The sequence below is a fragment of the Numenius arquata genome, chromosome 15 (genome assembly GCF_964106895.1).
Source record: "Numenius arquata chromosome 15, bNumArq3.hap1.1, whole genome shotgun sequence".
In the NCBI taxonomy this organism is placed as follows: Eukaryota; Metazoa; Chordata; class Aves; order Charadriiformes; family Scolopacidae; genus Numenius; species Numenius arquata.
This window is the reverse complement of record NC_133590.1, coordinates 8,221,500-8,234,584: the sequence shown is the minus strand read 5'-3', so window position 1 is coordinate 8,234,584 and position 13,085 is coordinate 8,221,500. Positions and strand designations below refer to the sequence as shown.

The following is a 13,085-nucleotide window of genomic DNA, read 5'->3' as shown; positions in this document are numbered from 1 at the left end:
CTACAAATAAAGGTACAAGAATGTAACTGTCCCTCAATGAACACCATCGTTTTGGAAATATTTCTATAAACCAAACAGTTACACCAGATACCTCCTGTGAGGTTGTTAGTCAGTTGCACCGTATAATACTTCATCAAGTGAGAGTGGCTACAGGTTTCTGGCCCTGAATTAACATGACATTGCACACGCTTAGCCGTCGGTGTTACCAAAAGTGACTTGTCTATATCACTCTCAAAAATGCAGATAAGAACAAAACTAAAAATCATTTTATGGTGAAATATCTTACGAGTAATTCCTAGAAAATTTTTCATGATCTGGAAAGAAGTATGTTGGGAAGAAAGCAAAGACAACTAACATCAAAATATTTGTAACTGCAATCTTATCCATTACTAAGACACCCAGAGAGCTCCTGTTTTTCAATTGTGTATACCCAGTCAAACGTACATAAGAGGAAAAAAAAAAAGGATTATCTTTTATGGACGGGATCTTACGCTTTCATTTCTGTTTTGTCTATATCAACACAATACAAATTTTATATTCTTCTAATGATTAATTAACACATGTGTACAGTTGTTAGGAAAAAAAACAGTTGTGAAGTGTTTCTTGGAAATTAAAAGGTATTTTCATTACATAAAGCAGCCTCTTACACAAATTTCTGTATTTCAGCCAATTTTTTTTCCTGCTACTCTAGTGTAAGCTTGGAACATCTTCATTCGTCTCAAAAGCGACACAGGGCACTGCTAGACAACAAGGCTGAGCTGACCTAATGACTAATGACTTTTTCCTGATGAAAAAATGGTCTCTCTCCTCTTCTTCCATGTACCGAGTTGCCCACTCGGGAAGGCTACTTAGATCATTAAGCCAGCAGAAAACTACAAGAAGAAAGGAGTCATTTTTCCTGACAATGTGGTGATCTGCACAAGCCCAGAGCGGGGCGAGAAGAGAAGGCAGTGTGGGACTCCCACCCTCTCTTGTGGTGGGATGCGCTGAGCCACTTTGTCCAACTCCAGCCCCAGGTTTTCAGGAAAAGCACCCCCTCCCCCATATTTAGGCAGATTAAACTTGCTTTTTTAATCAGAACCATGGAACAGTTTGGGTTGGAAGGGACCCTAAAGACCATCAAGTTCCAACCCCCCTGCCATGGGCAGGGACACCTCCCACTAGACCAGGTTGCTCAAAGCCCCATCCAGCCTGGCCTTGAACACCTCCAGGGATGGGGCATCCACAGCTTCTCTGGGCAACCTGGGTCTGTGTCTTACCACCCTCATAGTGAAAAATTTCTTCCCGATATCTAATCTAAATTTCCCCTCTTTCAGTTTAAAACCGTTACCTCTCCTCCTATTGCTGTGCTCCCTGATAAAGAGTCCCTCCCCATGTCTCCTGTAGGTCCCTTTTAGGGACTGGAAGGGGCTATAAGATCTCCCTGGGGCCTTCTCCAGGCTGAACAACCCCAACTCTCTCAGCCTGTCCTCATAGGAGAGGTGCTCCAGCCCTTGGATCATCTTCATAGCCCTCCTCTGGACTCGCTCCAACAGGTCCACATCCACGTCCTTGTGCAGAGAAACTTGTACTCATCAGAGTAACTTTACATCTAGATTGCAAACCACCCTGGTGACCTAGCAGCGGCAGCTCAGAGGCCGCCTGCTGGGCCCTGCGGCTACATGGCCACCAGCACTGCCCCTGCGCGGGTCCGGGACACTGACCCAGGTTTTTGAGCTCCCCGAGAGCAACAGCAGCTCCTGAAAGCTGGAGTCTAGATTCGGCTTTGACAAACAAATACATTTTTTTTGTCATTTAAAAAAAAAAAAAAATAAGACTGGAGGAGCGCGCAGGCCGCAGGTGGGCAGTGAGGCGCTGAGGCGGAGCGTGGGAGGCTGCCCCACAGCGACGAGGGGGCACGGGGGAAGCCAGACCCACCGGGGGACACCCCACTGCCAGCGCTTCTGCCCTCAGGACACGGCTGTGGAGCGAGTGCAGCCGCCCGAAGGGCCCAAGGGTGCAGGGCGGAGGGAGAGCCGCTTCCTTCCACCCCTCTGACCCCGGGATTCAGGTGAGATCAGCGGGTAGGGCCCCGGGCCCGCCGGCCGAAGGGGACAGGGTAGGAGAAGGCGCGGGGGGGCGGGAAGGCGGCGGTCGGCTGAGGGGAGGGCGGGAAGGCAGCGGTCGGCTGAGGGGAGGGCGGGAAGGCAGCGGGCAGGGGAGCGGAGCGGGCAGGCTGAGGCGAGCGGGGAGGGAGGGACGGAGGGCGGGCGAGCGGCGGGTCGCGGAGGGGAAGGGGCTAAGGCTTGCCTTGACGCTGGGCTCCCGAGAAGTCGAAGGGAAAGCGAAAGCGGCGGGGTGGGCCGGGCAGCCGTGCGGCGGGCCCATCCCCCGGAGCGGCGAGGGCTTGGCCTCGGCCTTCGCCCGGCGGCGGGCTTGTGGGAAGCGAGGGGCCCTTCCGGCCCGTTCCCCGGGCGGCTGCCCCGGCAGAGGGGCTCGGGCCCTGCCCCTGGGATCTCTCCTCGCTGCCCGGGTAACGACGGCTTCATCACAGCGAAAAGGAAATCGCCACGTTTTAATGGCTGGGCTCGGGCACACTCTCGCGAAAAAAAGAGCCTCAAGTTTCATGGTGACACGAGATTGTCTAGATCTAAGGAAATTTTTCCACGTGTGTAAACTTCAGTGGCATTTCCTTATCTTTCCAATTATTCAGTGTGTTGCATCTCTGCTAATTACGATATCCTACTGTGCAGCCGCTGCATCAGGCCCAGCAGTCCAGTACACGGACTGAAGATTGGCACAATCTTGCTAATTACTCCTGGATGCGGGCTCCAATCCTGCAAAATCATACACCTCCCCAGCAGTGCGTGGTGTTTAACATTCACTACCTGAAGAGATTTACATCAAAGCGACATTTTTCCAGTGCAACTGCCTCATAATTGGCACAAAACACAGGCATGGTAACAAAACAGCCTTTTGCTTCCCGACAGGTCACTGCTTCGATGTGATGGAGGAGCGTCTGAACGGCGCGGTGGCTCTTGCCGTGTGTCTGTGTGCTGCTGACGGGGCTGGTCTCTGCTTCCTGGGATTGCGCCTGTAGCTCCTGGTTGGATATGTAGCCAAAGTTTTATCCTGAAAGTCAAACTAACAGAATCCCACGGTTCCTCTCACACCGTCTGCTAGGCTGCTTCTTTTCAAGAAGCCAGCACCACTTCCAAATCCATAATGGATTGTTATGGACAACAGAGATACTGGAAATATATAGATCTTCAAGTAAATGCATGGAGAGGAGATGAGGGAGACTGTGCCATAACCGGCAATGGGTGGCAGTGGCACCTGAACCGAATGTGCTTTCCTGATGATGTGCATTTGGGTTACTTAGGAAATCCAGAAGCTGTTTGCCAGCTGTGACTTTTGTATCTTGATGAAAATGTTTATCCATTGCCATCTGGTCCTCACAGCCAGATTAGCAGACCTAGGAATGTCTTTTTTTTTTTCTAAGAGTCATTGTATTGCTGTTGAAAAAGTGGTATTGTATCTGATAATGCTTGCCAATTTTCAAGAGATTACTAATAGATTTGTGTATGGGGAATTTCTGACTCAAACTGTTGATGAAACCCCTATTTCTATTTTCTTTTCGTGTCGGTTGCTGGCATTGACAAACAGTTGATTCCTCAGTGTCCTGCAATACCTTTCTTAACTACATGTTAGATTAACCAATTTTAATGCTGTATAAGGTGCTAGATTTTTTCAGAAAATCTTGCTTGCTTTCAGTAATGAGTAAGGGAGAAATTAAAAAGTAGAAGTAGAAGGAAGTATCTTGCTTCAGGGCATGGAGTGATTGCTACCTGGGGAAAGGTCAGGAAGGAAAAAATTTCTCATATATAATATTGCACAGCTGGCTGTATGCATTACTGGGAAGGGGGAAGAGCCAGCAGTGTGATACCTATAGCATCAGCATTCCTTTTCTCTCCCCGGAGACTCACTCTGCTCCCTAAAAACATTAACAATGAAGCCTTTGACTGGATATTTGCAATGTAGAAAATAAGTGTTTAACTACCCAGTAAGCAGCCGCAGGATGACAACGGAGTGTGCCTTTGGGAAACTGAAAGGTAGATGGCAGGTACAAACTAGAAGGCTTGAGGCAACTAAATAGTACCTGTCTGGAATAATAACTGTGTTGTGTTCTGCATAACATCTGTGAAAACAAGGATGGGGCTTCGCTGAGACCTGGGAGGCGGGTGTGGAGATACTTTCAAGATGGAGAATTTGAGCGACTCACAAGGTGTTCCCTCCTAAATGACAGCTGTTAGAATTTCACATATTTTGCAAGAAAGGATGGATGGGTTTGATATGCTGTGGGGAATATGGGGGCCATGCCCTCTGATTTGGCACACCACAACTTTATGAAATTCGGTAGAATAATGCATCTCAGTTCAGTTTAGTGTCTGTGTTTGGGTGGGATTTCTCTGTAATCAGTCAGGGATGATCTGTTGCACATGCTATGTTCTACGAATTTTAAACTTGGGTCATTTTTAGGTTGTAATACATGATAAATGGGAACATTTGGACACTGGAGGTCTCATTGTATGCACATGGGCTGTGCTGTGCATGCTTTGCACACATTTCTTCAAGCTTTCAACTTAAATTATAGCACACCCTCACCAGTTCTTTCTCTGCTCTGTAACAGTGATGCCTTCTTGACCCGATGGTTCTTTTTTCCATTTCTCTCTGTTCCCTCTCTCGCTTTCTCTTGCTCTATTAGAAGTGTTTACAAAATCCCTACACTCTCAAGTTTTCCCGACACTGGCAACAAAGGGAAAGTGTAAGCACAAATCCTTTTACTCAGGAAATGTGAACAGTTGTTGGTTGGTTTCCAAAACAGCAAAAATGTAAAAAGCTACTCTACAAGTTTGGAAAGCAAAGCCCCTTAGAGGTTTTTCCTCAAGTCTTGGGAGATCCTAGAGTTGATAAATCTTTTCCAGCTTTCTTTTGGTATTTTTGCAAGCTGAATTTGCTACTATGCTACATTTGATTAGCATGGAGAGAGGCCAGTTGAGACAAAAGGCCCTGAGCCGGGGTAACTAATTAACCACCTGGTTCAGAGGAGGTTGTGACGAGGCTGGTCTGGTGTTTGAACTTTTCAAGGCAGCTTTTAACGGTGGATAACACTCCCGGTCTGTGTAGTGAAACAGCACCATTTTTTGGCAAACAAGGAAGATAGGGTTGCCATAATTTGCAGTGGCTGGCTTCCCACTTTTCATGTGGCTGGGAGGGCACAGCGGCTATTCAGCAGCGACAGGGAAGGTGGGCCTGACTTGAATGTCTGTTAAGAGGTTACTTTGTGTAACTAATGCGTGCCTTTTAGATTCACATTCACGATGCAGACACGCTCCAAGTTTTCTATGCAGTTAATTCAATGAATTTAAGGAGGTTGGAGAGGTAACAATGTTTCTTCCTACTAATTTGCACTTTCAAGGTACTGTCTCCTTGTACTTTACAAGTAACTGCAGTACTTTTAAACCACATTGATTAAGGTTCTACTGTTAAGTAAAGCCTTTTAAGATTTTCATTGATATCAAAAAGCCTTTATGGGGCCTTACTAAAGGAGGAAAAAAGCCACAATGAGCTTTTAACTGAAGAGAAAATGTCTTGCTAAGATTTGTCAAGATAACAAACTTGTGCTGGTTTTGTGATTTAATTCCTTGCAAGATCAAAATGCAGTGCGTTCTTTGTAATGAGACCATACAATGCTTGTTTTTCAATAAACTCTCTTTTCTATTAGCAACTCAGTTTTAATCCAGGGTGGTGAAGAACAGACCATGCAACAGGACAGTTTTGAGGTGCTTGGAAGTGGGGAAGTCTTCAATAGACTCCAGCAGAACTGGCGCACAATGGATGTGAGGGAAGTAGCGTGGCTGGGAAAGACAGTAGCTGTATAGGGCATTCTGACTTCTTTTCTTGAACATGCTGTAACGTGGGAGAAGCAGAAGAACTTGGAACATGTATTTGATGACTTCCATCCAAGCCAGTAATATGTGTCGCTGTGAAAAGAAGCAAACAGGCTTTGTATATCTTGAAATGGAGTAAGTTTTATCTGTGAAAGAAAGGGCTCCTAGCTGTCTGACAGGCCTCTTGGAAGGAACACATGGTCTCATTCTTCTCAGGGACCTCTGATATGCCCTCTGGGTACACAGTGCCTATGGACTGTGTACACTGATGCTCCAGGCTGGGAATCCTGTCTGCATCACCAGTGTTCAGGTGACTCCTAGATGTATCATTTGTTCTGTAGTTACCAAGTTTTTATGGTTTTGTGTGGTTCAGGGATATCCTGCTTTCAGCACCTCCCAGAACTCATTTCAGGAGGGCATTAAGCAATGTATTGTCTGTGCTAGGACATGAGCAGGTCATGCATCCTTATTCTTGCTGAAGTGTGAAACAAGGGCTCTAGCATGGATTCAGAATGGAATGAAGACAACTAGGACCATCTAGAAAATATACAATATGGTGACTCTTGGAGTAGATGAACACAAAGAGGCAGCAGCTGGTAGTGTGCCCCAGTGCTAAATAAGGAGGGGACAGCCTGGCCACTGTGACCCTATCATAGGTCACTTGCATAAACAGAATGGCAATCTTGGACAAGATGAAAAGCTGTGTGAGAAGGGAACTGGAAGACTTCCAAACTATTTTGGTTCACAGGTGTGAGCATGGTAAATATTATTATGATGTAACTCAGTCAACATAAAATTGCTCCTGATCCCAAAAGAAAGAAAATGAGGTAACTCAGCAGTTGTTTAAATACAACAAATTATGTTCTGTGAACATTATTTTTAAATGAAAATACGTCTGTTTATATACTGATATTAGTTACTTTGAAAGGCCTCAAGTGTTTTCAAGACTTTGTGCCATATCCATTGCTCTTCAGATTAGAGACTCTATTTTCAGCGCACCAGTTGCTGACAGTACATTGTGCCAGTACATTGTCAGCATTCAGTAAAAGTAGTAATAATAAGAAGTTAAGCAGAACTGTGTATCTCCATGGAGAGATGAATAGGAGGCTCTCTAAGCATACCCAGAAGGTTTAGACAGAAATGATTTTGATTGAATTGTTTGTAATTTATAGAAAAGGAAAGTGCTTAGAAATATCCCAGGACTGCTGCAGGCAGGGGAAGTGGTGCAGATGCATGGACAACTAGGGAGACTTTTACTTGGATGGAGATAACTCTTAGCTGTGTCCCAGGGTTATAAAGCTCTGCAGCTGGAGGTATTATGATTAGGTGAGATGTAAGTCTCAAATCCTGACCGTTTGTAGCTGGTAGAATGTAATAGCTTCTTTTGTTCAGAGCAGACTTCACAACCCTAATAACTTGCTTGAATCCTTATATCAGGCATAATAATTCCTTATCATTATTTAGCTAAGGAAATTTTATATTCTGATCTATGCCAGTCTACTGTTTGTGAACACTGTTAAATTGCTGCTTCATTCATTCTATTCAAAACTAAATGGTTCCTTTCTGAAGTTTTCCCTGTAGGAGATAGATGCTTGTATTTGTACCCATCATGTTTAGAACCTTTTGAGATAAGAGCCTCTGCCCATTTCACTGTGTGTCCTCCTACACCTGGAGATGGAGTGGTAGGTTGATGAAACAGAAAGACATGACAAATGAGCGTGCTCTGCTCTGCTGCCCGTAATGTACAAGCTGAAACTGAGCTGGCATCAAGGGAAAAAAATAACTTGGCTGGGACAATGATGGTGCACCTCTTCTAGATCCAGCAAAGGGTCAGGAAGCTCCAAACCCATCTCTGGCCTGTGTCTCTGGTGGTACCTCCTTATAATATGAGTCTGTTCCCAAACAGAGTGGTTCTCCATGAGGTCACTGGCTGTATATCAGGGTGAGGAGAGACTATGATAAGTTGCTGCTGCTGCTGTATATACTTTTCATCCTGGGCTTATGACAACTGGCTTTACAGCAAAACTGAAATACTAAATGATCAGACTCTCACATTCACATGGACATGATTCGTTTCTGTGAGTTCATTCTTCTATTTAGAGAAAGATATTGCTACCCTCCCTTACGCACTGACACAGTTGCCAAAATAACCGCTCTTACTAACTGGCAGCTTTAAAAGCCAGCCTGCAGCTGACTTTGAAACAGAAGGTCAGCAAACGGAGCAACAGACTTCAATTCAGAGCTTTAATGGGAGCCATTGACCACAGCAAAAGGCCTTGACTGGAGTGTCTAGAGTGTGCTTTGCACAGGCCAAAAAGTCACTTTCATACTCTTTGAACCTTTTGTATAAACCTATATATTTTTCACTCTCTGGATTTCAAGATGAATGTGCAGCCGTGTGCTAGATGTGGCTATGGGGTTTACCCTGCTGAGAAGATTAACTGTATAGATCAGGTCAGTTCTCTTTCTTTATTATTTTGGACTATAATAAATGTATAGATTGGCACTTTTAACACAGTGCCAATCTCTCGGTTCCAAAAATTCTTTACTCATAACTGGGTTCAGAACTGAAACGAGTTAATAATGGGCATATATTTGAAGAAAAATTTTTAAAATTCATGAAATGAATGTTAAAGATCAATACTGAGATTTAAAACTCAACAGAATAATAATGAAATACAAATCATGTCTGTTTGGTTTCTGTTTTGTGGTATTTCCAGACATGGCATAAAGCCTGTTTTCACTGCGAAGTATGCAAGATGATGTTAACAGTAAACAACTTTGTTAGCCATGAGAAAAAGCCTTACTGTCAAGCGTAAGTGTGTTTGTGTTTCCTTTTCTTTTCCTTTTTTTTTTTTTTAAAGCAAAGGCTTAAAATGCCAAGTCATTTTAATGTAATAGATGCTCAGCATTTGGACTCAGCCTGGTCCGATGTGTGATGTGAAATTATGTATTCTTAGTGCCTTCGTTCATATCCTTGGATTTATGTGAATCACAAATGGTGGGAAACTCTTGTTACTGTATTTGTCTAGTGCGTTAAAAGATCCCAAATTAAGTTCCATTTCAGTATTATGGGAAGAAAATAAACCGAACCATAAAATTCAGTGCTTTCCAACTCTGCGGTGAAGGGTTAACAAGGTTGAGCTAATCATCAAGAAAATGTATAAAATGCAGATTTTGGAGTTAGTTTGTTCTAGGAAGTTTTTATTTTATAATGATCAATTCCTGTCAAATTTGTCAGCAGAAAAAGGAGAGATGACAGTTGTTTTTTATTCTATTATTCTCTTTTGTTATTAGAAACACAGCATTGATATGATGATCATTAAAATTAATTTTGCTCTAGGCACCTACTCCATACAATAATAACTTGAATGTAATCTGAGATCTGTGTGTGAGTGGGGAAAAGTTATGTATAGAGGGGTGGAGGCTGGTATTGTGTTTTTGAGTGCTCAAAGAGAACCTTTCTGGTGGGCTGTCTGACACATTCCTAATATTCTTTTACACTTCCCTTTTTTAGGCATAATCCAAAAAACAATGCGTTCACAAGCGTATTTGAGACACCAGTAAATATAAATGCAAAAAAATTGTCAGAAGTGGTAAGTGAGGTAAGAAGCTTGAGGGCCAAATGTATTTGGCTTTGTTTTACATTTTGATATCTTGTTCGTGTCTTGTTTTAGAAATGTATTCTTTACATAATGAAGGTACATATTCTTTACTTACCCTCCTGTGTTTTTTTAGAGCAGTAAGATCTCAGCCTGGGTTTGAATTGTAATTTTTAAAATGCATTCACTCATAAGAAGGAAAGTTTAAATCTGAATTTGCTTCTACTTTCACCTCCCATATCTGATAATCTACATGGAAACATCACTCACATAAACTGCCCAGAGCTATGTAAATTTAGTAACTAAATCAAGGGGGCTTACACAGCCATTTGAAACAAGAATGACCTACTTGCTTTATGATCTCTTCTGAGTGCACAAAACAAAAAATAAATTCTATCTTAGTAGGATGTAGAAAAAAGTTCTCCTAAATACTTTGTCAAGTATTTCTGACAAACCTGAGATGCTGTTTCCCTTCTGTGAGAAAACCCAAAGCCCGGGGAACTTTGCGTGGTTTTGCGGAAGCGTTAAGGATGGAATGGCTTTCCATGTTCCATGCCCTGTTCGCTGCATCTATCCCCTAAATGGCTGCTGTGCCCCGGCGAACCTCTGGGGGTGCTCAAAGTCTTCTTTCTTTCCAAATGCCATTCTTTTCCGTCTTGCATCGTTTTCCTCCAGATACGTTTGTTTCAAACTTGGATTTCTAAGAATCTCATTAAATGAGAAACACAGAATCAGCCAATAATTGATAGCTATCTCACTTCCATGTACAATACTGTTTTCTTGAATGTCACGTCTTTTGATTCTCTAAAGTAGTGCTATTCATTGCGTGGCTAAGTAAACCAGTGTGTTTCAATGTGATTAGCCATCGTTAAAATAAGAGAAGGAAGTTGTATTTCTTAGATTATAGTGCATTAAATTAATTCTGCTGTTCTGTATTAGCTGTACAAGGTTGATGCACATTAATAGCCTTTATCAGACATTGTATCTTTTGTCGTTCTTGTACAGTGTTCTTAGGCAGCAGTTTTTGCAACATCACAGGCGGTAACTATTTCCGCAGCGACTATCACACTTACTTTAAACTGTGTGTGACAGATCTGGTCAGGAATGAGTTTGGAATTACCGCAGGTTCTATTTCTGGTTTTAGGCAGTGATATGAGACTCTGATACTTCCAGTGCATGTGAATATACACGCCAGACAAATTATAGCTCAAAGATCACTTTCCCTTGTTTTTTTACACCTAAAGCACCTTCTGTCCTTTTCAATCACATAATGAGGTTCTGCTCCAGAGAGAAAATTGCTAAGGGTAGTAAAGAAGCTGATTCTGCACTACTTACTTAAAGGGAGTACTTCTGTAGAAATTTTGAGTGCAGGAAAACTTTTTCATTGGTAAATGTATAAAATAACACTAACTTGGGAGAAGGTCTCAATTGCTACTGTAGTTTGTTAGGATTTTTTAGGTAAGATTCTTTCTTATGCAGAAAATGTAACATGTTTCTTCAATACTAACGCGATGTTCTCACGTGTCTTATATTGAGACACCGACTCGAATGCAGAGATAAAATTTCATCTCACTCCCTCTACACAGATTTTCTATGTGAGCAGACAAATCATTCATCCCTCTGTACCTCTGTACTTAATTTGTAAAATGGGAATAATGATACACATGCTCAGTGATTTTTCTGTCCAGTCAGCTTAGATTTTGCACTCTTCAGGACAGGGACTGTTATTCTTTGCATCTGTAGGGTGAGTTGTATAACAGAGCTGTGATTTCAGTTGGATTTCTGTATGCTGTCACGATAAAAGTAACAGTACAAAAAGGATGACCCAGGACTAAATATAGCAGTCATTTACATTTACACAGTCATAATACTTTGTGGACACTGTGCAGGAAAATAGGAGAGTAGAATATTGCCCACCAGGTAATAGTTCTTTCATCTAATGCTGCATTGATATGTTCTGCTTAAAATTTCTTAGGGATTTCAATCCTCATAGATTATTTCCCCCAAAAGTATTATCTAAAGACTGAATTATTCTTTCAGAACTTTGTTCCTAATTTCAGGTCTAATATGCTGCTCTTTTACAGATGTGCAGCTCCAATAATAGCAGAAGTCTTAGGTGGAAGCTGGGTGTGGCTTAGAGTAGAGTTTTGACCTTAGGGCTAAATGCAATCTTCCCTTCCATGAAAACTCCTTTGCCAGGAATGGGTGGCATGAAGGAAGTACTTATGTAGCCTTTGCATAGTGTAGACCTATGGCTACGCAGCCTTTTTGTACATAAATAGGGTGTAAGTGGTGTTGGTCTAAAGAGGGAGAAGGAGGAAAAGATGGAGACTTTTGCAAGCTCTCAGAAGGTGGTTGGTATTTTCTTGTGGGCTGTGGAGATTTGGTGCATTAGGTGTGCTTGTCATAGTTCCTTGGTTTCTGCATTCATATAATATATAAATATGTCTTCAGGGTGAAATTATTAGTTGGCACCGAAAACTAGGCTGGTCTGTAGCAACTGCAGATCTAACACACAGACACAGGTAAGCATTATGACTAGAGTAAATCATCTTAAACTGAGCCGTGTTGATGCTGCCACCCAGAGAGTTAGTTCTGTGCTGTCACAATCATCCTCTTGTGTTGGTATTGACGATTTTTGCAGTGAGGCAGATGAAGGAACTTCCATGGCTGAAAGCTAACACAGTGAAGGCTACATACTAATTCCCTGATCTAATTTGCGCCACGGCTGCCTGTCTGATGGTGTCAGTGTGTGATAGACAAGAAGAAGGGTTGCCTAGCAGGGGCAGAGGTGTTTTTGGAAGTAGCCTTCCTTTAGACTGGTTTTAAGGTGCAACCAAAACTAGCAGGCACTGAAGTGGATTTATTATGGTGGGAACTGCATTGTTTTTGTTGTTTTGTCTTGCATTCATCTCCTTTTGTTGCTGCAGTTCATGCAGACTCCATGTAACTGTGGACTAAGATACTGTGTTCACCTCGTTTGTATCCCTTCTTGTTCTTCTCCTAAGACTGGGATGTGTTAGTCTGAACTAACAAATTACTAAGACCAAGTCCATTTTTTTTTTAGATAAAATATCGAGAAGAGGGTGAACAATTCAAATCAGTCTTTCAATGGGATGTAAGGTCCAGAGAAATTGAAGCTGCCTATAAAGCCCAACAGCTGGCCACCCAGGTAAGAAATACCCCTCAAGTCTCCAAGCCACTAGCCTGCAGAAGACTGAGGATCAGCCTTGGCATTCCTGATTGTTAGGGTTTTACTCACAGCATTTCAATGGTAAAAAAGCCACTGTTTCTCATTTGGATAAACTTTTCAAGCCAGCATAGCTTGTTAATAGCTTAGAGTGCAAGAATCAGAAGGTGAGGAAGGGTGTTTCGATACAGTTAGCTGTTTGGACTGCTGCACGTACAGCCATACTCAACGTGTCTTCTTTCTACTGATGCTGACGCTTCACAACAAGTGGTCTGATTTCCAGGGGGAATTTTTTGAGTCTCACTCTGGCATCCTAGATCCTGACATCTTGATGTCAGTTCTTGCTATACAAGCTCTGCCCTG

The 13,085-nt window shown here is 42.8% G+C and overlaps 1 protein-coding gene across 1 annotated transcript in view; it reads left to right on the top strand.

Annotated features, from left to right (window-relative positions):
- The first annotated feature begins 7,847 nt into the window (after positions 1–7,847).
- The window catches only part of NRAP (nebulin related anchoring protein), a 53,803-nt gene continuing 48,565 nt past the window's right edge, over positions 7,848–13,085 (top strand). The window contains exons 1-4 of the mRNA XM_074159183.1: positions 7,848–8,384; positions 8,651–8,745; positions 9,448–9,535; positions 12,600–12,704. Coding sequence (XP_074015284.1) covers positions 8,313–8,384; positions 8,651–8,745; positions 9,448–9,535; positions 12,600–12,704 — 360 coding nt within the window. The 5' untranslated portion in view covers positions 7,848–8,312. The remainder of the gene's footprint in view (positions 8,385–8,650; positions 8,746–9,447; positions 9,536–12,599; positions 12,705–13,085) is intronic.